At 36.0% G+C, this 24,532-nt stretch overlaps 1 protein-coding gene and 2 pseudogenes across 2 annotated transcripts in view; 2 read left to right on the top strand and 1 right to left on the bottom strand.

Moving 5' to 3' along the window:
• The window catches only part of FAM185A (family with sequence similarity 185 member A), a 103,711-nt gene that overhangs the window by 38,255 nt on the left and 40,924 nt on the right, over nt 1-24,532 (top strand). For both annotated transcript variants that reach the window (XM_074194003.1, XM_074194002.1), the window contains one exon: nt 23,385-23,480. In XM_074194003.1, coding sequence (XP_074050104.1) covers nt 23,385-23,480 — 96 coding nt within the window. The remainder of the gene's footprint in view (nt 1-23,384; nt 23,481-24,532) is intronic.
• LOC141493563 (mediator of RNA polymerase II transcription subunit 13 pseudogene) lies at nt 5,367-16,770 on the top strand (annotated as a pseudogene).
• LOC141493562 (synaptophysin-like protein 1 pseudogene) lies at nt 19,187-23,104 on the bottom strand (annotated as a pseudogene).

Genomic DNA, 24,532 nt, shown 5'->3' with positions numbered 1-24,532 from the left:
TATGAGTGGAGAGTCAGTCCAGATTAGCATAACTGCCCTATTCACTACAGTATTTACTTAAAACATGAATCACTTCATAGTGTGTATAGCATAATCTTTTTAAAATAAATTAAAATTGGGGCAGCTAGGTAGCGCAGTGGATAGAGCACCAGACCTGAATTGAAATCTGGCCTCAGACACCTAGCTATGACCTTGGGAAAGTCACTTAACCCCACTGCCTTGCAAAACAAATAAAAAAGAATAAATTAAAATTTAATTTGTCTAAACTTACCCTGAATGTTGTCTTTTTTATGCATGTTCTTTTATATTTTCTCATTATAATTGAACCAGATACTTCTATGTATAGTTAACTCAATAAAGCATGGTTCTACACAGAATGAGATTGTAGGTTGTTCTTCTCATTTATCACAAATGTAGGCCAGTTGCTTACTAGAGCAACAGATAAATAATTTAAGAACTGACCAATGGTGTTTGTCTATGAAAGACTTTTAACAGTAAAGGAAAGAGTTTAGTGGAAGAATAGACTGTGTGGCCAAGACAAAAGGAAGTGTTGGTGGCAAGACCAAAATCTTTTAAGACACTTAATAGTCCCACACCCTCTTTTGAAGAATGCTAATGTAGCAATGATGATGATGATGATGATAATAATAATAGTTAATATTTTATATAGTTTTAAGATTTATAAAATGCTTTCTACACAGTATCTTAATTCTCATGAAAATTCTGTGATCTGGCTATTAATATACTCCTCATTTATGATCATGAAAATAGTATCATCCTTATTTGATCTCTCCTATTGGTCCTTCTGGAAATAGCATGATTGACATGGCAAAAACTCAACAATCTTAATGAAATTCTGGTTACTTTGGTTTATCATAAGAGATTAATTTTATTTTGAGTCAGAAAAACTTTTATCCCAATCAGTTTTTTCACAATTGATTATTCAGAATCAAAATGATGACATTTCAATAATTAAAAATCAATTTATTATCTATCAGACCAGTACCACTTTTGTCCTAACTTTCCTTCTTTTTGTTTCCCTAATTATTGCATGACTAAATGAAACTGACCATTAAGAAACTGTTTTCCTGTAACATATATTCTTTTAGATGTAAAAGATCCTTATGATCTTGAACTTTATTCATTTTGATATTCGTTAATAGAAAATTTAGTTTGTTTTTCACTTAGAGATTTGTTATCAACATACCTGTTAGAAGTATGGAGATATTGGTGATGTCCAAAAAGAGGTAGTTTGAAGATTTCTTATTTGTTTTTCTACAAAGCATTCAGTGGTTTTTCAATGAATTATCATCCTTAAAAGACTTTTTTTTTATAATAAAGTTATAAGCAAATTATTTTATCATGGTATATATTTCTGCAGTTTAGGATCCTGGTAAAAAATTTTTATTTAAAATAAAAATCTGAAAACCTGTGATGTAAGATTATATGTACTTTTCTTTATGTTGAAACCATATTTCATGGTCTCTGTTACTCTTAGGAATGTTCTGGTCTGAGGCCATACTATGGATCTTAGCCTACCCAGGAAACAGATACTTCCTGTAACTGCCCTTGACCTAAAGATTTCTCTTTGCTATAATCTAAACTTCTATTTATCTTCAATTCGTACAGTCTCTAAGCTTTCTTGGTGACTGATTCAGTTAAAGGCTGTGCCCCAGCCAGCCCCTCCTTGTGACTGTTCTTGTATCTGGCACCACCAGCATTCACACCTTCCCGAAGCACCCCCCTGCCAATAGACTTTCAAGCTCTGTATTTGTTTTTTACATTAAAGAAAAATAGACAATCAGAAAACTAATGTAAAAGAATTTTATGCAGTATGAAACTAGCCAACCCAACCAGCTTAACAGTTCTTGGACTGAGTCCCGGAATTGTCATTATTTCCTAAGACCTTTTAACATTGCATTTAACAACATAATATTATATAGCGCTTCCTGTGGGCCAGCCACTGTTCCACACACTTGCCTATCATGGCTTCATTTGCTCTCACAACCACCTCGAGAGTTAGGGCACCCAAGCAGGGGAGGTGAGGCTTTATCTAAGCTCAGTCCTCCTGACTCCAGCCTGGGAGCCTCTGCCCTCTGGTGCCATTCCCTTTCCTAAGCATGCTCTTCATCTTGATTGGGAAATTCAGTCACTTCACTCTGATTTCTTAATCTCAGTCTTTTCACCTGCCTTGCCAGACCCCAAACTGAGATTACCATGAGCTTTCCTCTCATTCCTATTCCTATGCTGCTGATCAGAAACGATGAACCATTCTGATTGGATCCAGTGAAAATTTATGCTGTTTATAACTGTTTATAATTCATGCCTTCACATTTCCTGATTTCACTGGGGCTCCCACCACAGCATGATGGTCCTGTTGTTCTTCTCTAACTGGTCCTTCACCTTCTCCAAGGATCTGTTCCATATTTCCCTTGGGTGTTTACCACAAACTCTTTTCCCTTCTTATTTCACACATCCTTGGGACATTTGCCCACCTTTACTCGCATCTTGGATGTCTTCTTTTCAAGGCAAATGCTCTGAAGCATCCTTCATCTCATCCCCTCCTCTCCTCTCCAACAGATTGTCTCAACTGTCATCTCCCCCAGGCTTCCATCTCTTCCTGTCCTTCTCTGCTGATGATAAGCATATCCACATTCCTATTGTCCTTAAATGATCCTTACTAAATTGTGGATTCCCTGCTCATTACTGCCCCTTATCTCTCAAACCCTAAACTTCTCCATGCTCATTTGTGCTTCTACTCTGCCCTCTCCCTTGCTTCCAAAACCATAGAAATCAGCTTCATTCAACTGTTCTCTCTAAAGTTATGGATGACCTTTTAATTGCTCACACTCAAGGTCTTTTCTGCATCATAATGCTAACGGTGGCAGTAGGCCAGGGGGTAGGTAAAGTTGTCATCTGATTTCCTATGAGCTATCACTAAGAATAAAGGAGTCAAGGACTCCAAACTCCAGGGTTGCCATTCTGAGTGACTTGAAAGACTGGTTGCCCTTAACTAAAATAGGGAAATTAGAAAAAGGCAGTTTTCAGGGAAAAAGACAATGACTTCCACTTTGTATATGTTGAGCTGTAGATAGAACAGTTGATAATCTATGATGTGATTGATTCTGGAAAGAGGTAAGGCTTAAAGGGATAGCTCAGTATCAGAGGTTTTGAAGTAGGAACTTTAGAGGGTTTAGCCATCCCCACCTGCTCTCATTTTGCAAATGAGGAACCTGAGATATTACAGGGTAAGTGATTTGCCCAAAGACCAACAGACAGTGCTGGTGGAGATTTTCTGACCACAGTCATAGCTGGTTCTAATGATTTAGCAGTGAATCTTCTGGGGAAGCACAGTTGTGCAATGGCTAGATCTCCAACCTGGGAGTCAGGAGGACCAAGGCATATAGGTGGAAAGGTCATTGCTTATGGAATTTAGTTCAGAGCCCACCTTTGACACTCAACCATTGTATCCTTGAGCAAGTTATTTAACATCTCTGGGCTTCATTCTTCTTCATCATCAAGTCAAGGGATTGGATAGAATGACCTCTGAGATCCTTTCATCTCAAAGATCTGTGATCAGGATCCTAAAACTGTTGTGTAATTCAGTAACTTGGTAGCTGAGAGATCACTGAAATGCTTTTCTTATGAAAACTTAACAACCAAAAATTTGATCATGTGTCATATTTTTTATTCTGAATTCTCATCTAAATCCATTTTAAGCCACTTACCAGATAATGATGTAAGCAGGTATTATCAGATAGTATCCAAATAAGCAAACATTTGTTTGTAACTGGAATCATAAAACAGTAACAATTTCTGGAAAATCTCCTGAATTATAAACCTTTTTATTACATTTTCTATGTTTAATCCGCATGTTTTTGTTAAAAAATATAATTTTCTTTCTTAGCTGAAGGGCATGAGTTACAATAATTGTGTACTATGTGACAGTGTATTATTATTTCATTTCTCCATTATCTTTATCTTCCATTCCCTTAACAAATGTGGGATTTTCATTGGAGTCTTAATTTAGACTGAGGGCCTTGTCATGCCCCAAGCTTAGTAGAGGGCCTAGTTTGCTATAGGATGCTTCATAAATTCTTGTTGACTGACTGGAGGACATAAAGAGTTTTAAAATTTGAAACTGACAGTTTAAAGACAAATATTCATCCCAAAGTGCAGGGGCCAGCCAAGAAAATGGGTCCAGGGTGTAGAGGACAGAATGGAACAAAATCAGTCAGAAAGAAGTGAAATGTGACAGAAAAGGCACCAGCCAGGGAAGAGAGGAGCCGGATTAATCAATAAACCCAACACAATGCTGAAATCCTGATGGTAACTTTTGAGGGGAGCTGAGAAGCTAGAGTGAGTTTAGAGAAAAAACAATCCATGTCCTGATTGAAATTTTTAGCTTAGCAGATTACAAAAGGGAGCAGATACTTGGCATATCTTTGTTCATTTCAACAGCTTCTGTGATTTGAGCTCTGTTGCTATAAGTCAGTCAAACTTGTATCAGAGAGACTTTTTTTTTAAATTTGAAGCAAAAACTTGTGCTTGAGCAACCTTCACAATCAAATGGGAAAATTTGGTTTCCTAAGGATTCAGATCATAGGTCAGTTTAGTGAATTTATCATGTGACCTTGATGTTTACCAAGGAAGGAATACTAGGAAATCAGTATGCTGATCCTGAAGCCAGCCTGTCTCTTGGAGCTTTCATATCAGTAGAAGGGAATGTTGATGGAAATAGAATGGTTAAATAAGCTAACCAGTGAAGTATGGAGGGAAGAGGCTTGGATTCAGATTGGAAGGTTCAGCTCCCAGCTCAAATCTTGAATATAAAAGTTCACACCATTAAAAAAAAAGTTTAAGAGAATTAAATCAAATATCTTTCATGGCTAGGGGAAGAATTCTTTGTTAAATCATGGACAAAAAAATAAAGTAGGAAATAGAAAAATAGGAAATGAATAAAAATTTATAAAAGAGGGGCGGCTAGGTGGCGTAGTGGATAAAGCACCAGCCTTGGAGTCAGGAGTACCTGGGTTCAAATCCGATCTCAGACACTTAATAATTACCTAGCTGTGTGGCCTTGGGCAAGCCACTAACCCCATTTGCCTTGCAAAAACCTAAAAATAAATTATAAAACACAAGAAAATAAGTTTTGATACATGATATTCAAAAATTTTGCAGGAATAAAATCAGTGCATCTGGTATAAAAGAGAAACTTTTGAATGATAGAACTGGATGCCAGAAAAGGGTTCTTCCATGTTTTAAATCTATGATCTTTTGACCTTGCTTGACTTTAATCAAGAACAAATGTATCTTACATAAATTTAAACTGCCTCCCTGTACTTGAATTCATACTTTATTAGGACATGGATTTAGAGAAGGACATTCCCAACGTTAAGGTATCCAACTACAACCTGATTAAATAGGACATCCTTCAAATGCTCCTGTGCCTTAAGCCAGTACTTCGAGATGCCATTCAGAAAAAACAAACAGTGAGCTCTTGGGGAGATCCTCTTACTTGGCACTAGTTTCATAAATGACTGGCCAAGACTCAAATGGAACTGATGAGTCCCTGGAACCACTGCCAATTCCCACATTTTTGTTGGGATTTGATTATGATTTTCTGGTGCTCTCTCCATTTGCCTTGACTTATTAGGAAAGGCTGATGCTTAGAACCCTATGGATCTCAAAGAGATATGTCAGAGAATGAAGCCCTTCTGAATGGAGCAAAAACCTTTTGTAGAGATCTTACTGCAATACATGAGTCCTGTCAATTAGGACAACATGAACCCATTTCACAATTATTGGCTGATGGGATCACGAGAGTTGGACCTACTGCTTCAAAGAAATTTTCAGAAAAGTTGGTAACTGAATGGTTTTTTTCAGGGAACTGGTGGCAACAATGAAGCATTTTCTAAATTCAAGCTATATGTACAAGTCTACAGATACCACCTGGGTCCTTACCTTGCTTCACAGCCATTGGATAGTTTTTTACTTTCCCAGCCAAATTTGGTTATTCCCACAATTCATTCTCTCACTACACCGCTTCAACTGACAAATATTGGGAATTCAGATACTGTCTACCACCCCAGCAACCACAGCTAGCGGCACTATGACCATGACTTCAAGTAGCTCTGTGTCTTCTGCCTCAACTAATTCTACTTTGACTACGATTTCATCCTCCTCCACTTCCACTTCCACTTCCACTAATATAATCAGTGGAATGTCAACCAAAAATCAGACTTCATTTCCACCTTTTGGAAGTATGAATAATGCTGCTGCTGTATCTATGTCTACACAAGCAACCACTGTTCAGAGTACCCACTTAAGGGGGCAATAGCCTCCAACTCTCCAGATTGTTGGGGTCATCCAACAGAGTTATCCTCTGGTTCGACTCAGTCACATCCAGAAGTGTCTGAAAGCACTATGGATCATGATAAAGTGGGAATCCCAACAGATGGTAATTCATATGCAATCACTTAGCCACCTGCAATTGTTCACATAATTGATCCTTTTACATATGAAAATAAAGATGAAAGCTCTAATTCTAACATATGGACCTTGGTCTACTTAGATGCTTCTTGGAAATGGACCAAACTTTTCCACCCAATATCAAAATTACTGTTTTTGTACAGATTATCCTATGTTAAAACCTGCTACAACCTGTGAAACATGAAGATAGATCTATACGCAGCATTTAAAATCTTTAATTTTTTTCATTCTTTACCCAGTGTTGGAGAAGGCTTCCAATACCAACCAATGGAAAAAAAGTTAACTGGCTTTGGGCCAGGTTTAGTGATGGAAACTGCCCTTAAAACTGCCCTTAAAAGTCCTGATAGACCAGAATGTATTCAGCTCTATACTCCTCTATATTCTGGCCCTGTGAAGGACAAGCAGACAGAAGTAGGAGAAACATTTGGAGAAGCTGGACTGAAATACAGTATTATTTTTGTGGGCTACTGTTTATCTCATGATCAAAGGTGGCTTCTTGCATCATTCACAGATCTATATGGAGAATTATTAGAAATGTGCCTCAATACTGATGTTCTAAACAGAACTTGGAGGAAAAAAGGTTCCACTCAAAGGTGTGGTCTCCAGAAACTGGTAATGGTGTTTAGGACTTGTACAAATGAATTCTTTACTATGGAGAGTTATAATTGGTCACTTAGGAAGACTAGGGCATTAAGAATTAAAAGATTGGAGCTGTTTGCTTTGTTGTTGCCATTTGCAGACTCTTAGTAAAAGACTAAAAGATATGTGAATGATGTATGGCATATCTGCTGCTGACTCTCCAAGCATTCTTAGCGCTTGCCTGGTAGCAGTGAGCCCCAATGATATTTTTGTTATATGCCAGATTTTTTGTCAACAAGGTCTGTATTTGGAAGAAGTACCACTCTAAATATGCAGACATCTTTGTTCAATGCCCCACAATATACATCATGCACTCATATACTTGTATTCCCGACTTCTGATTCTGTGCAAGTAGCATTAGCCACTTACACCACTGAGGATTTGGACTTGGTTTTTCAGTACAAACAATGATGGAGCAGATGGAATAGGTATTTTTGATCTAATAGACACAGGAGATGATCTTGATCCTGATATTATTAATATACTTCCTGCATCCCTAAGTAGGTGCCCTTTATATTCTCCAGGATCTCATTGTCCTCATGGAGGTCATGCTACCCATCAGCTGCTTTCAACAGACTCTCCTGTTGAAGTAACAAATATTCTTTGGCCCTTGGTTACTTTGTATCAGCTGCCAAAGCAGGTCCATTGCCTGACTGCTTTTGGTCAGCATGGCCTTGAGCACAACATCAATGTCCCCTCTTGCTTTATTTTCTTTTTTCTTTTTCTTTTTTTTTTTTTTGCAACTTTATTTATTTATTTATTGGTTGATTTTACAATTTTTCCCCTAATTCTGCATCCCTTCCCCCAGCCCCCCACAGAAGGCAGTCTGATAGTTTTTACATTGTTTCCATGCTATACAGTGATCTAAATTGAATGTGTTGAGAAATCATATCCTTAAGGGAAAAAAAAATATGAGAGCAAAATTACATAATAATAAAACTTTCCTTTAAAGGTAATAGTCTTTGGTCTTTGTCTCTGGATACAGATGGTATTCCCCATTGCAGATACCCCCAAATTATCCCTGATTGTTGCACTGATGGAATGAGCAAGTCCATTAAGATTGGTCATCAACTCTATGTTGTTAGTATGATGTTCATTGTTCTTCTGGTTCTGTTCATCTCCCTCAGCATCAAATCATGCAAATCCATCCAGGCGTCTCTGAATTCCCATCCCTCCTGGTTTCTAATAGAACAATAGTGTTCCATAACATACATATACCACAATTTGTTCAGCCATTCCCTAATTGATGGACATTCATTTAATTTCTAATTCTTTCCCACCACAAACAAGGCTACTATGAATATTTTTGTACAAGCGATTTTTTTAACCTTTTTTTCATGATCTCTAGGCCCAGTAGTGGTATTGCTGGATCAAAGAGTATGCACATTTTTATTTTCCTTTATGTTCCCTCTTTCTCAAGACCCCTTTGCACCTCCATGTGTCTTCAGTGCAATCAGACGAGTTACTTCACAGTAAACACTCCCACCCACTTAGCTCAAATCAGACTTAAGATGTCCTCAGGTTTGTTTTGGAACAGTACAATGAACTCTCCTGGCTTACCTGTGACCCTGCAACCCAGGCAGTCAGTCATGTCTCCCAATTCATTTTGTGGTGCTGAATCAGTTATATAGTTTATTCATGAATATGCTATGGTCTTTTGAACTGTGCAAGAAAAGAACAAGGCAAAGGGATTTTATTTCACTGCAGAACTAAGCTATAATTTCAGCACAAGTCATTTATGATGGGATATGATTCTTCTTACTTTGACAAATATTGTTTTGACCGGGGGGGGGCTGTAAACCTACTGGTTTTTTTTTTTTACTGATTATATACTGAACTCTTTAGGATTATGTTGATTGATTATAACATTTTAATAGCAAATTAACTTTTTTTTTCCAGTCATGGTATTTGTGAAAGTAATGAGCCATAGTACCCAGTCATGTTAAATGAATATTAAAAGCATGGAGAAGAGACATAAGGAACAATGAGTTCAGCATATAAGATGTTTTTGTATTGGATTATAGTATCTAGTTTTCAAAAATGCCTGCATCTTATTTATTTTAAGTTTTTAAATGTATAAATTATCTTATATTTCTTAACCTCTTTTATAAAAATTTTCCTAGAAGGTTTATACTACTTTCTTACTTTAAAGAAATTGATCTAAAATACATGTAATCATCTTAATTTAAAATTGCAGTAGGGTTAAACAAAAAAGATTAATTGCTGAGGAGTTTGGAAATAGAAGTATTAGAACCTTTTCAAAAGACTATAAATTTCAAAGGACTATAAATTGTTACACAAAGTAAAAAATTAGAAGTGATTATAAATAGTTCTAAAGTATTATTTAATAATTTATATTAGTTTTGCTTAGTAGATATAATTAATTGGCATTGAGCATCAATGATTTTAAGCATAAATTAATTAGTAAGTACTTTCCTTCAATTTATCTTTTCAAAGCCAATGGTAGTACTGTTTTGTCAGTTGTGTCTGGGAAATGGACCTGATGCACATTGAATTTTTTTGGCCTATTTGTCTTTTCTGTCCCATAGCGACTTTCATTAATGTTCAAGTTTTCATCTTCCTTGGGTGCTCCTCACATGATGAACTTAGAAAACTCTTTGTTTAGTAAGGATTAAATTGAATTATTGTGATTTTTTTCTTCCTAGGAATACTTAATATCCAATACCTTTCTTTTTTAATAAAAATTTATCTTAATTGATGATTATGTTTCAGTTTACACATTATTGTTTTGGGTTCTTGTCTGAAATCTTTGGCTTTTTCAAATATCCTGTTACTGAGGGGAAAAGTTAAATGACTTGCAGAAGGTCACACAGCTAGAAAGTGTGTGAAACTGTATGTGAACTTAGGTCTACATTTAACTCCCAGAAAGTATCATCAGGATGGGTTTATCAGTCTGTGCTAGATTAAATTCATGTTTATGAGGGGTGGCTAGGTGGAACAGTGGATAAAGCACCAGCCCTGGAGTCAGGAGTACCTGGGTTCAAATCTGGTCTCAGACACTTAATAATCACCTACCTGTGTTGCCTTGGGCAAGCCACTTAACCCCATTTGCCTTGCAAAAACCTAATAAACAAACAAACATAAATAAATAAATTCATGTTTATATTTGACAAGGCTTCTATGCTGGTAGGTAGCTGAAGAAAATGTAAAATGTAAATGCACATTTAGATTTCAACAAAACAAAGTCTTTCATATGAAAGATATGAGGTAGATAATATTAAACATAAGAGAATTTGGGCCTGGTTATATTGACTAGACCTAAGAAAGATTCTTTTGTGATTAAGTCAACTTGAAGAGAAGTAGATGGTAGATTTCTTTTTGGTGTGATTTTAATTATGAATGACTTAACATCAGTGCTGCTCAAAAGCTTTGGTCTCAGGACACCCTTATACCTTTATTCTTACCCTTGCACACTAAAAAATTAATGACCCAAAGACCTTTTGTTTATGTGGATTATGTTTATCAATATTAATATTATTTGGTGTTGTATTATAAATTAAAACTGATATAATTTTAAAATATTTTATAATTTTGTTTAGTTGTTTTTCAGTCAGGTCTGACTCTTCATGACCACATTTGAGATTTTCTTGGCAAAGTGACTAGAGTAGTTTAAAAATATTTATTTGTGTAAAAAAAATAACAGCAATAAATCCATTACATGTTAAAATAAATAACATTTATAGGAAAGTAACTATCTTTTTAAACAAAAATATAAGGAATGGCATTGTTTTATGTATTTTTACAAATCTCTTTAATATATGCCTTAACAAGAGACAGCTGGATCTTCTTATTTTGATTCTGCATTCATTCTGTTGTGATAATGTTGTTTTGGTTGAATTATCTGTTGAAAACTTGACCTTACACAAATATGTAGTCAGGAAAAGAAATATCTTTTTTAAAAAAAAATTATTTATTCATTTTGAATCTTAGAATTTTTCTCTAATCTCGCTTCCCTCCCCTCACACCCCACACCCCCCACAGATGGTAGTCTGTTAGTCTTTACATTGTTTCCATGTTATACACTGATCTAAGTTGAATGTGATGAGGGAGAAATCATATACTTAAGGAAGAAAAATAAAGTATAAGAGATAGCAAAATTACATAATCAGATAATGTGGTTTTTTTTTAATTAAAGGTAATAGTCTTTGGTCTTTGTTCAAACTCCACAATTCTTTCTCTGGATTAAAAAGAAATATCTTAATAGACAAACAGCCTCATAGTTTAATTATGAAAATATTTCTGACTTTATGGACCCTTTCAAAAGTCCAAGGGATCATATTTTGAGAATTGTTCATTTAGATGAAGACATAGATGGCATGATAGTCAAATTTGTAGGTGACAAGATACAGAAAAGATCTTTCAAGATTAGAACAAGCTTAAATCTAATAAGATGAAATAAAAGAATAATAAATATGAAACATTGAACTCAAAGAAGTTTACAAATTTATGATATGGAAGAAGTGGCTTAAAAACACTTTGTGTGAAAAAGAACTGACAAGTTAATGGAAATCAAATTCAAAATGAGTTAAGTTCATTAAGCAGTTAAGTGTCTACTTATTCCAGGCAGTGTTAGATATTGGTGATGACAAGACTCAAAAGAGAAGATAGATTGTCATGATGAACAGAAGACCAGTTTTTCTGGACAATAGAAGGTAGTATCAAGTAAATAAGCATTTATGAATAAATGTTCTATGTAATAAGCATTGTGCTAAGCATTGAAAGGGAAATAATAAATATAATGTGATTGTAAAGGAAGTTTGGAACCAGGTTGTGAAGAGCTTTAAAAACTAAACAGAGAAGCTTATATTATATCCTAGGAATTAATTTTGTAAAATCAATTACACCAGTTGAAAACAAACACTTTGTTATATGTATGTGAATTGAAGAAAGAAGTGAGCTAAGAAGCCCAGTTAAGAGGCTTTTGCAATAGTCTTGGGCAAGAGGTGTGAGAACCTGAAATAAAGGAGTGACTATAAATAGAGGAGGAGTAGAACCTATGAAATATTGTGGTGTTGAAAACAAGTTTTGGCAGCTGATTGGATATGTGAAGTTTGAGGCATCAAAGATAATGATTAAGTCTTTCTGGAAGCCATAGAAGCTAAAGAATGGCATGCTATCATTCATAGTCTCTGAAAAATGAGAGGTTATAGGATCAAGAATCATAGAATGAAGAACTGAAAAGGAATTAGAGTCCATCCTATTGTATTCTTCCATAGTTGGATCACATCCAAAATATGATTTCCTCAGAATATGATGTTCTCGGCACCACATATTAAGAAGGACATTGATCTTTTCATGTATTTGGAATAAATAAATTTTTAAAAGCCATTGACAAGATGGAGGGCTTCTAGATAAGGATAAAACCAAAATGATGGACCACAAAATATTGTTGAGGAATGGTTGAAGCTAATGAGAATGTTTATCCTGAAGAAGAGAAAGGGAGGGAGAGTGTGTATGAAAGAAATCTTCAAATGTTTGAAAAACTTGGAATCTGGAAAGAGGGATAAGACATTCTCTTTCAGAGGGCAGAATTGGGAGCAATGATGGAATTTTCAAGGAGAAAGAGGAAAAACAATAATCATTACCTGACAAACTGATCTGTGATTTACTGTGTAGTGGATTCACTGGAGATTTTAAAGGGGATACTAGAGGAATACTTGTCCTTTGGTATTTTAGATAAGATGCTCTTTAAGGTTCAGGTCAGTCTAAAGGACATCAGTATCTTCTAATTCTTCAGATTCTATATGAGTCTGTAAATCTGTCTACCTTGGGGGAGGAAAACTGCTATGTAAAGGTAAATATCTTTCCTGAAATTCATTCAGATTAAACTTCTGTTTAAGGAAAATAATTGCTATCTTTTTTGACTGAATCTAAAATAGGTTTGTTAGCAATCTGGAAGAATTTTAGCAGAACTTTAATCTGGATGACAAAGCAGAGGGAAAAGAATCCCGTAGCAGAAAGCTAGGTGGCAAATGTTTGAGTCTCTTTGCTGTTTTCTTTGAAATGAAGGATTTTTTGGAGATCAAGCTTTGGATATATCTCATTTTCAGTTAGATATAGTTATTGAATGCTTGAGTGAATGAAGCATTTATTAAGGGCTTATCCTAGGTGAAGTACTCTGATATAAGTCCTTGCTGTCAGGGAGCTCACCTTCTACATGGGGGAGACTTCACATACAGGAGATTTTGGCTGCAGCAAGTCATAGCAAAAGGTCCCAGAGAAGCAAAACCTCCCTCTTCTTCAGTGTTATTTCCACTGATAAATTCATGTCAGATTTTGAAGATGAACCACTGGACAGGAACTTTCTTGTTTGAGTCTTCAGTGGATCTGACTGTAGGCATGCAGGAGCAATTACAGGCTATATCTCCATAGGGCTTGCTTTCTAAGCCTAAGGCTTTAGGCTAGAGGCTTCTCGTTGTTGTTTGTCCTTTAGTGAATTGGATTTAAGTGAGGCAGAGTTGTACAAAGTCATCAGCCTCACTTTTTCTCCTTCAGGAGAAAAAACAGGCTTGGATGGTGTAACAGACTGGCCTTGCTGGAGCCATATGGCATCTTACTGATATGAGAGGGAAACCACATTCAAAAGATCATGGACTCCCACAGCATCCAGATATCAGCAGAAGTCCTGTTGCCTATCAGATGACTCCTTTACAGAACTCACTTATGATTAGTGAATTATAATCTTGCTGATCAGCTTCAAGCTCATGGAGTGTTTGAAGTTTACAAGAATCATAATTATTTTTAAAATTCAGGAATAAGATAATTAAAAAGAAGAAGCAAGGTTTACTGGAATCCAAGAGAAATAATCAAGTAAGAAATATTTCCTGACAGGATTATAAAACTTTGGAATGAGTTCCAAGGAAAGATCCAGGACAGTTTACTCAGGAGAGCTCTAAAAATATGAGATGATTTGGGTGTGGTCCTTTGTGGTATCAGGAAAGTGGCCTAAAGGCCCTTGCTGCTCTCTCTTCCAGGTTGTAAAGAGTGAATAGCATTAGTTTCTATCTTCTTCAGTGACATATAATCAGTTTAGGATCTGTAGTCACTAACCTGTCATGTAATTGCAGCTGGTTCTAACATCTGTAGACCATCTGCCCTCACCTCTTACCCTAAAGTCTTAGATCTCTATTAAGAGCTTTCCAGTACAGCTGTCTTCTCAGGGTTTGAAATAGCCATTCTGGTCAGATTCAAATGAACACTTAAAGAAGGCAAAGCACTGCCTGACTGTACTGAGAGTGGTCACAGAAGTGAATAAGACACTGCTTTCCCCTTGAAAAAAGCCCAGTAAATTATCTGGAAAGTTAGTTAATAGACACAAGCCTAATGAGAGACACAACCTGTAAATAACTTGGTATATATAGGGTAGGTACATAAAGCAGATAACAGGACAGGTGACCTGTGCCTGGGTCAGAAAGGCCTCCTGCAGAAGGTGGGATTAGATCTGATTCCCGAAGAAAACCAAATTGGAGGGGAGGGAAAGCATTCCCAACATGGTGGGATGGTATGAAGGCACAGAGAGGGAAGGTTCCTGCAGATTCACTTGACTTTAGAGCTTAGCCAGGCATGGAAAGGGGCAAATATGTGCTCCTGGAGGTGATGGCCACTGAAGTTTACTGAATAAAGGAATGAAATGGCCAGACCTATGCTTTAGGAAAATAGGGGTCAGGAAAGATGAGGTAGGGAGAATAGAAGATTATTGTTGTAGTCCAGGCAAGAGGAAATGAGAGCCAGTTAGTGGTTCTGTGAATGGAAAGATGGGGACAAAAACAAGACCTGTTGACATTGCTTGGGGGAGGAGCCAAGATGACAATGTGAAGGCAGCATTTCCTGGGAACTCCTTCCCCAAAAAACTCCAAAAGCCGTCAAATTATGACTAACCAAAATTTACAGGGGCAGAACCCACAGAAACACTGAGACCATTTTCCTGGTCCAAGATAACTTGGAAGTTCTGCACGAAAGGTGTGTTTCACCAGGACCAGGAATTGGAAAAAGCCCTGGTCGCAGTCCAGACTGGGAACAACTTGAAGGGGAGGTGAGAGAATTCTGCTACATCAGATTGAGTATGGAGTGAGGAACACCTGCCGCAGAACCTGCAGTGAGAATTGGAATAAACCAACCTGCACCTCCAGAATACAGCCCACAGATGGTAAGGGGGTTGGGGAGTCTGCAACATTTCTTTGCTTTCCCTGGGGGCAGGATTCCGCTGTTTGCCCTCACTCAGATCCAGGTTGCAGTTTGGGCTTCCATAAGATAGCCAAGCAGGGCTCCTTCTTACAGCTCCAGAGCAGCGGGGAGTGCTGTGGTCATCTACTTCTCAAAGCACAGGCAAGAGAGCATAAGACCTTGGAGGAATAAAGGTCCCAGTGGGGTGTCACCCCCCAAAAAAACCCCAAAGCCTTGGAAGTGGTGTAAATTAGTCTTAGGCTGAGGAAATGAGCAAACAATAGAAAAAGAAGGAGCTGACTATGGAGAATTACTTTAGTCATATGGAAGATCAAAACATATACTCAGATGACAACAAAATCAAAGCTTCCATATCCAAAACCTCCAAGAGAAATAGAAAATACCTCAGACTATGTATGAGCTCAAAAAAGACTTTGAAAAGCAATTAAGGGAGGTAGAGGAAAAACTGGGAGGAGAAATGAGAATGATGCAGAAAAATCATGAAAAAAAATCAGCTTCGTAAAAGAAATACAAAAAATACTGAAGAAAATATGTTAAAAACCAGTTTAGACAAATGGAAAAAGCAACACAAAAGGCAAATGAGGAGAAGAATGCCTTAAGCAGAATTGGCCAGCTGGAAAAAGACAAAATAACTCCCGCAAATGCAGAATGGAACTAAAGGAAGCTGATGACTTTGCAAGAAATCAGGAATTAAAAAACTTCCCAAAAAAGCCAAAAATTAGGAGAAAATGTGAAATATCTCATTTGAAAAACAACTGACCTCGAAAACATCCAGAAGAAATAAATTAAAAATTATTGGACTACCTGAAAGTCATGACCAGGAAGAGCCTAGACTTCATTTTTCAAGAAATAATGCAGCATAATTGCCTGAGATCCTATAAGCAGAGGGTAAATGAGGGAATTCACCAATCACCTCCTGAAAGAGATCCCAAAAGAAAAACAGGAATATTATAGCCAAATTCCAAAACTCCCAAATGAACAAGAAAATTCTAAAAACTGCTAGAAACAAACCATTCAACTACTGAGGCTCCATAGTCAGGATTACACAGGATCTGCCAGCATCTATGTTAAGGGCTCGTAGAGATTAGAATATGATATTCCAAAAGGCAAAAGATCTTGGTTTACACCAAGAATCAACTATCCATCAAAACTGAATATCCTCTTTCAGGGGAAAAGATGGACTTTCAATGAAACAAGGCCTTTCAGACTTTCCTATTGAAACAACCAGAGTTGAACAGAAAGTTTGATCTCCAAGTACAGGACTCTTGTGAACCAAAGAAGGGGTGGATGAGAAGGAATAACTATGAGGAATTTAATGATATTGAACTGTTTATATTCCTCCTGCATGGAAAGAAGATACTGATAACTCATATAAACGTTCTCATTTGTAAGAGCTGTTAGAAGGAGTGTGTGTGTGTGTATGCATATAATGCATATATATATATATATATATATATATATATATATATATATATATATATATACACACACACACACACACACACACACAGCACAGGAAGGAGCAGAATATAATGGTATAATGTAGTAAAAAGATGGAGTCAGTGGGTAATGAAGGTACTGGGAGGAAGGGAAAGGAGATGAAGAAGGAGGTAAGAAATTTCACATACGAGTCAAGAAAAAGCTTTTTCAATGAAGTGGAATGGGGGAAGGTGAGGGGGAATGAGTGAGCCTTCATTCTCATCAGAAATGGCTCAGAGAGGAGATAACATATACACTTTAATAGGGTATAAAAATCTATCATACCCTAGAGAAAAATGAGAAGAAAGGGATGGGATAAGGGGGAATGGAGGGAGGGAAGGGGGGAATAGGTAATAGAAGAGAGTGTGGGAGAGGGTATGCGGATACAGCACACTTTTGGATAGGGCCAGGATGAAAGGAGAGAATAGAGTAAATAAGAGTGGGGAGGAATAGATTGGAGGGAAATACAGCTAGTAATAGCAACTGTGGGAAAAATATTGAACTGGTGGACTTATGATAAAGAAAGCAACTTACCCCAGAGACAGAGCCATTGGAATCTGAACACAGACTGAAGTATATATTTTTTCTCTCTCTCTCACTGTTCTTGAGGTTTCTCATCATCTTGGGGAAGGGGGATTTATGTTTGCTCTTACAACAAAATTATTGTAATAATATAAAAATAAAAAACAAGACCTGTTGTAAAAGAAATGATAAATAACATTGAATTTGGGGTGGAGCCAAGCCTTGACAGCTTAAGGAATAGGAGTGCCCATGACAAAAATGGAGGAGATTTAAGGGGTAGCTTTGAGAGGAAAACATAAAGTCCTTTTCAGGACATTTTGAGAGTCATTAGATAAATGACTTGGACAGGACACCCTGCCCAAGAATTCTACAAGTAAGTCGGTGATGAGAGTGACTAGATACATAGATTTAGGACTCACAATTACAGATTTGAGAATCGGGAGATGCCTCAAGAGCGACCTAGTCCAACACAAACACAAAGCAAACCCCACTCTAGTATTCTTGACAAGTGATTGACATCTGCCTCCAAGGAGGGAATATGAATCACCTCTCTTGGAAGCCCATTCTACTTTGGGATGGCTTTGAATGTTAGGAAGTTTTTTCCTGACATGAAACTTAATTTTGCCTCTTTGCATCTTCTGCCCACTTTTCCCAAATTTATTTTTTGGGGTCAAACAGAAAGTAGTCTCATACCACTGGCACATGATGACCACTTGAATGCTTGAAGACATCTATCACATCTCAATGCTTCCCTTTTCCAGGCTAAACATTTTGAGTTCCTTAAATTATTCCTTATGTGACATAGATTGAAGGCCCTTAATAGAAGGCCCTTAACATTCCAGTTGCTGCCCCCCCCCTTGAAACCATGATGCTTGAAATTGAATACAGTAGTCTGTGTTAGTATTTTGTTTTGTTTTTTTAGTAAAGGATTGTCATATCCAAATACAAATGCTTGTTGAAATTCATCTTGTTAGATTCAATCCAATTCTCTAGTCTGTCAAGGTTTGGGGTTTTTGTTTTTTTGTTTTTAATTTTTTTTAATCTTCTGTTGTTGCTTATAGTTTTATGTCACCTGAAAATTTGGTAGACCTTTATTCATTTCATTAATAAAAATGTTAAGGGTCACAAACTCAAGCACAGGTCTCTGGGGTGCTCTCCTAGAGATGTCCTGGCACAGTGGCAACAAAAACTTGTTAAATATACTACTCAATCAGTTCTAGATCTGGTAATGCTATTGTCTAATCTATATGTCTGAGATCATGAGAATAACACAAAATATTTTATCAAAAATCTGCTAAAATTAAGGTTAAATTGTATTCAGCATTCCATTTTTCTGATTGAGTAGTAGTAAAGTAATCCTTTCAAAGGAAATGAGGTTAGTCTGACATGCATGACCTGTTTTGTTTTGTTTTTTAATTATTGAAGGTTATTTATTTTAAAACCCATTTCTGCATTCAGGAATTATGCTTAAGAAGAACACTATTTAGATTTCAGTTCTGAAGTAAACACTTTTTCTTCTATGCTGAATTTATAAAGCAATAAGCTTTTTTTAAATAAAGACATCTTAAGGCATATGAACTGTACAACTTTAGAGTATGTGTAATTCAAAAGTTTCTTCCTTTTTTAAAATAGGATAATACATCCCCTTCCTGATAAAGATATATTTGTTAAGGCCTAAGAGATAAAACACTTTTACTATGCAAAAAATTAAATGAAGGCAACTATACATTCATTTTTATGTATACAGTTTCATAATAAGTTTCTAGATCTTTTGAGTCTATAAATTGAAACATTTACATCCAGAATTTGAATCTCAGGCACATATTTCATATAAAAACTAGCTGAATTTTTAAGCCATCAATTTATTGCAAACACCATTATTTTTATTAGAAACAAGTTGCATTGTTTCTAAAGATTCTGGCAATATGTGCAAACTGGTCTTCTTACATACAAACCAAATATTTTGTCCCCAAAAATAACAAGTTCAGAAAACCAAAGATCACAGATACATTGAGAGATCCCATACTGGTCACAGAGTTAAAGTAGCAGTATGTCAACTTATTATTATTGCAGGCTTGAATCTGACCAATAAGTACAGCAGTGCAGTCTAGGAAGACCACGTCTGCAATTGTAACGTAGAACTGGGCAGAAGAAGAGAAATCTCTTATAAGATAAAATTTGCTCCAATTTTTATTACACAGAGGTTCATGTTGTGTAGTAAGTGAAACCTGATTCAGCCTAAATGGAGAGGCAAAGTGAGCTTCACCTCTCTGTTTTAGGAAGACTCTGACTTGAGAAGGAAACTAGGAAAACTGTTTTGCCCTTAAAACCTCCACAAGTGGCAAAAGGAAAAAATGGAAGCTACCTGCTCAGAATTTCAAGGCATTGGGGAGTGGGGGCAGGGGGCTTTTGATTAGGAAGCATTTGCTTCCCCAGTTAAACACCTAACCTCACTAGCCTCCCCCCCCCCCCCAATCTGGCCAAGGTCAGCAGTTGAAGTTCTGCAGGTCCATTGGTAGGAAAGGTGGGGAGGGGGAGGGACTTTCCTCTGGCCAGGGCTCACAGGGCCGAGCTTGGCTGTCAACAATGACCTGTACTTCATGAAGCCATTTTAGCTCCTTTTAATCCCTACTTTTCTTTCTAGGTATTTGCCAACCATTTCTTTAATAATAATAATATATTCTAGACTATTCCTAGGAACTGAAGTAAATCTTACTGGCCTATTGGTTTGTACTCTGTTCTCTTTCCTTTTTCTGAAAATCTTGACATTTGACTTTTTCCAATCTCATATCTTTCTTCTTTTCCATTATCTTTCAATCACTGACTCAACAATCACATCTGCTAGCTATTTAAGGATTCAGTGATCTGGGTTATATAGGATAGGTGACTTGAATTCATCCAAAGGCAAGCAGCTATGTGCTTTTTTTTTTTTACTATTTCTTTATATTCGTTATCATCAATTCCCTGCTAGTTATCTGCATAGAGATGATAAGTGAAACCATTAGAGCTAATGTGATCACCAGATGAGATAGAGGAATAAGAGAAGATGATCCAAACCAGAGCCTTGGGGTACACATTGCTCAGTGGATGTGCCATAGATGAACTAACAAAGGAGGAACTTAGGGGAGAACTATGAGAGAAGTAGATTGAAATTGCAGTAGGGGAGTGTCCAGGAGGAGAGCAAGATCAACTATTTTATAATGCTACAAAGAAGTCAAGAAGCATGAAAAAAAGATATTAGATTTAGTAATTAAGAGAGTTTTTATAATTTTGGAGAGAACAGTTTAATGAGATTGGAATTACACATTGCAAAAAGTTTAGAAGAGAGTCAAAGAAAATGAACCAGATACCTAGTGTTAGCTAACCTTCACAAGGAGTTTGTTTCAATGGGATACTGTTTTTTTAATGGTAGGTTAATTCTGGAATGAAAGTACACATGTTCTGTCCTTAAACAGGACCTGATACAAAAATAGTTCAATTAGAGAATTTTATTTAGGATTGCCTCACCTTGAAAAAGAGGATAAACAGAAAGCTTGACAAATATTCATCACCGCCCTGCATACCCTGCAGCTGCTCTCTGACTGTGGTCCTAGGCAAGCTTTTGATAAAGAACTGGTTCTGTCATTCATGCTTTCTTTTTTCAAAGAGGACTTATGACATCAATGGGTGATGTCTTGACTTGAGTGTGATGGTATAATTGTACACAGTTTGCATTTCATAAGAATTTGTTGAATTAAATTTAATTGAATTTGCAACCCATTCCTCCCCTGGGATCCTAGTCTTACTCTTTATTTTTTTTTTACTCTGCTATTAGCCAAGTTTTTATATTCATGGTATAGTTCATTATTAGATATTCTATGTCATCCCTGATTTACTTCAACTAAATTCATCTTTGTGATTTCAGGTGGTTTTTTTAACTGTATACTAATATATTTTCCCTATTCATAACTTAGTTTAATCTGTCAAGCATATAAAGTTCTTGCCAATATTATAATGACAAAAAAACTCTCAGTGGGATCCTGCTTGCTACAACCACTGTCTGGACAAAGGATTCCTTTTCACTTTGTATTAATCATCTTCTAATGTATATTTCCTCCCTAGGATGCTCTTGAGACCCTTGGAATTTTTCTGTATTTTGTAAACCAGTATTTATGGTGAGACTATTTCTGGACCAGAACCATTTCTGCCTTTTTTTAGATAACTTCAATGTCACATCAAAAAATGAAATTTTTACTTTGATTCTTGGAAAATTGTTTGTAGTTGGAATCATATATGAAAGTAAATGCACAAAAAGTAAAGATTAACGTTTGTCCGATATCCTTGATTATGCAATTTTTATTCTATGAAAATAAATCAGTTAGTCTCTTGATGATCTCTGAGGGGTCACTATTATAGTACATTTGTTCAGATGTTAAAAATCTGGTGTTTGATACTTAAGGAAGAAAAGAAATGAAGAGTTACCTGAGAGATAGACATCTTGTTTTTTCTTTTCCTTCATCAGAATAAATAAGAAATAATACTTGTTTTTTTTTTAATTTAAGGCAATGGGGTTAAGTGACTTGCCAAAGGTCACACAGCTAAGCAATTATTAAGTGTCTGAGGCCAGATCTGAACTCAGGTACTTCTGACTATCCACTGCACCACCTGGCTGCCCCCTAAAGTAATACTTCTTAATTCTTGTTCATTGAAATCATAAGCACATTTGTTGATTTGTTTAGTTTTACATTTTAGCTTGCATGTCTTCAGGGATAATAAAGAAGTTTTCAAAAAACTAGTTGGTGCCTTTTGTAGCATCAGCTCTTGTCTCCAAAAGTTTAACTTCTCAATATTAGTTTTGACTTATGGCATATAAGCAATAAATAAGTTAATTCATATAAAGGGCATATCACAATCTACATTGTTCATGAGTGAATACAAAATATCCTGTTCACAAAATGTGCACATTCTCCAACTTTGTAGGAAATAAATTTTCTTCTTCATTTCTCCTGGCTAGTCTAGTCTGTCACTTCAGATTATTTGAGAAGTGACAGTTACAACTTCGTTGTAGAATACAAATCTGCTGAATCTGTGAGTAATATTATTGTATTTCCTCATTTTCTTTCTCCTTCTCCACGTTTTGACTTGTTTCTTGCCATTGATTTTGGAGAAGAAAACTAGTTAAACTCTTTTATTGCTTTATATCTCTGTCCAACTTATATGTCTTTTGAACTGAGACTGTAAGGTTTGTATGTTGGGTATGCTGTGAAAGGATTCAGGTAGCAAACTAGGTTTTTGTAGCAGCCCAAAAGTATTAAAACTTCCAGTTCTAAATTTGAACAATACCTTTTAATTGATTTTCAAATTCTTTATCTGTTTTTGGTCCCCATTCCCTCTTCTGCCTCACAGTTGGCACAAAAAGCTAAAGCAGTCATACTTTTTAGGAGCTATAAAATTGTTGAAGTGAAGGTTTTAGATTTATAATACAGATTCTGAAGCTTAGGCTTGATTGTATCACCCTTGGCATCCCCTCTCTGATCATCCATCTTCTGGTTCAGGGCATCTTGCTCTACTTCCTTCAGCCCTGCTTCCTGGATTCTCTGTCTTCCTTCAATTCCCAGCCTTCCCAAACTCTCTTACTTTCCTCTGTTGACTATTTATCCTTGTACATAGTCTTTTTGTACATAATTGTTTGCATGTTGTCTCTCCCATTAGACTGTGAAGGATTATTTTTGCCCTTCTTTGTAACCTCAGTACTTACCATAGCTCTGTCACATTCAATACTGATCATATAACTACCTCAAAACTTAGTGGGATTACTATCCAAGGAAAATGGTAATTGAGTCATCATAATGTATGCTAGTTTTTTAGGAATCTAGTAAAAATAATTATTATGAAAATGTAAATGTTAAAAGTTAAGAAAGTAATAGTCAATACCCTTTAGAATCAGCCTTAGAACTTGACTTTTAATTTTTCCTAAAGTTACCTTCACTTCAGATTTAAAATTCTTATACTAAGAAAAATGATGTATCACTACTAAATCACTTTATCCTTGTAATCTTTTTTCACAGATTCATTAAATGGATACCTAAAAGCTTCAACACATCAGGGTTCTGTAGATGTTTATGTCAGCCAAATGGGAAATGTGGACTTGAAATCTCATAAAGGTTAGTAAATTGAAAGCTTTACATAACACTCAAAAACCAAATGATCTGTACATACTGAAACAGCTATTCATTTTATGCAATTTAATGTTGGCAAATACATATGTGTGTATGTACACATACACACACACACACACACAAATGCTAGACATTTAGGTTTGGAGACTGTTTCATGAAAACCATTATAAAATGTTTCAGATTTTTTGTCTCAGCAGGTAATCATTATTGTGGATTTAAATTTTTTTTTCACTTTTGAACTTTCTGAGCATATAAGAAGATGGGATTTTTAAGGATTTAAGAAAAACCAACATGCTTTTTAGAATTTACATTAGAGACCAAATAATTTGGAAACAGCATTGCTCTGACTCACGATTCATAAAGTATATATTGTCATGGGACCTTTTTGGTGATCTCCTGATTGGTTTGTTGCAATAGCATTTATAAAACATTGCAAATTTAATTACTAGCAAAAATAATTCAATGTAGATGGCCCAAACTCAATTCTCATCAAAAGTGTCATTGTTTTCACAAATTCAGTTGGGTTCTGGTCCTTTTTTTTTCATGATGACACATAGATTGGGTGGCATAATTGTTCTGCAGGAGTCCTTTTGTTGCTGAAGTGGTCTTAAGCTAATTGTTTAATGAAAAGACTTTAAGTCTTGGCATTTTTAGATATAATAATAGTAGAATGTAATAGAAACTAATATAGTATCAAAGCTAGAATCCTATTTTTCTCCTTAATATCAGAATAAAAATAGCAATAAGGTTCATATTTTGAATATGAATATGTCCCTTGTAGTTTGCATTCCTCAAAGTAGCCTTGTGAATTAGGTAATGTAAGGATTATCATCTCTATTTTATAAATAAGGGAATTAAGTAAGGCTTAAACTTCTGTAGAGGTATCTCCATGGTCTGCTATCAGAGAAGGATCAGAACTCAAACCCAGATTTACTATCTCTAACTACAAAGTTCTTTCACCATGTTACCTCTCATTTTTAGCAGGATAAAGAAGAAAGACTAAAGTGCTTCTTACATTAAAATGGTTTTCCTGTTTT

Source organism: Macrotis lagotis, chromosome 7 (genome assembly GCF_037893015.1).
Source record: "Macrotis lagotis isolate mMagLag1 chromosome 7, bilby.v1.9.chrom.fasta, whole genome shotgun sequence".
Taxonomy (NCBI): Eukaryota; Metazoa; Chordata; class Mammalia; order Peramelemorphia; family Peramelidae; genus Macrotis; species Macrotis lagotis.
This window is presented reverse-complemented; position numbering and strand designations above follow the sequence as displayed.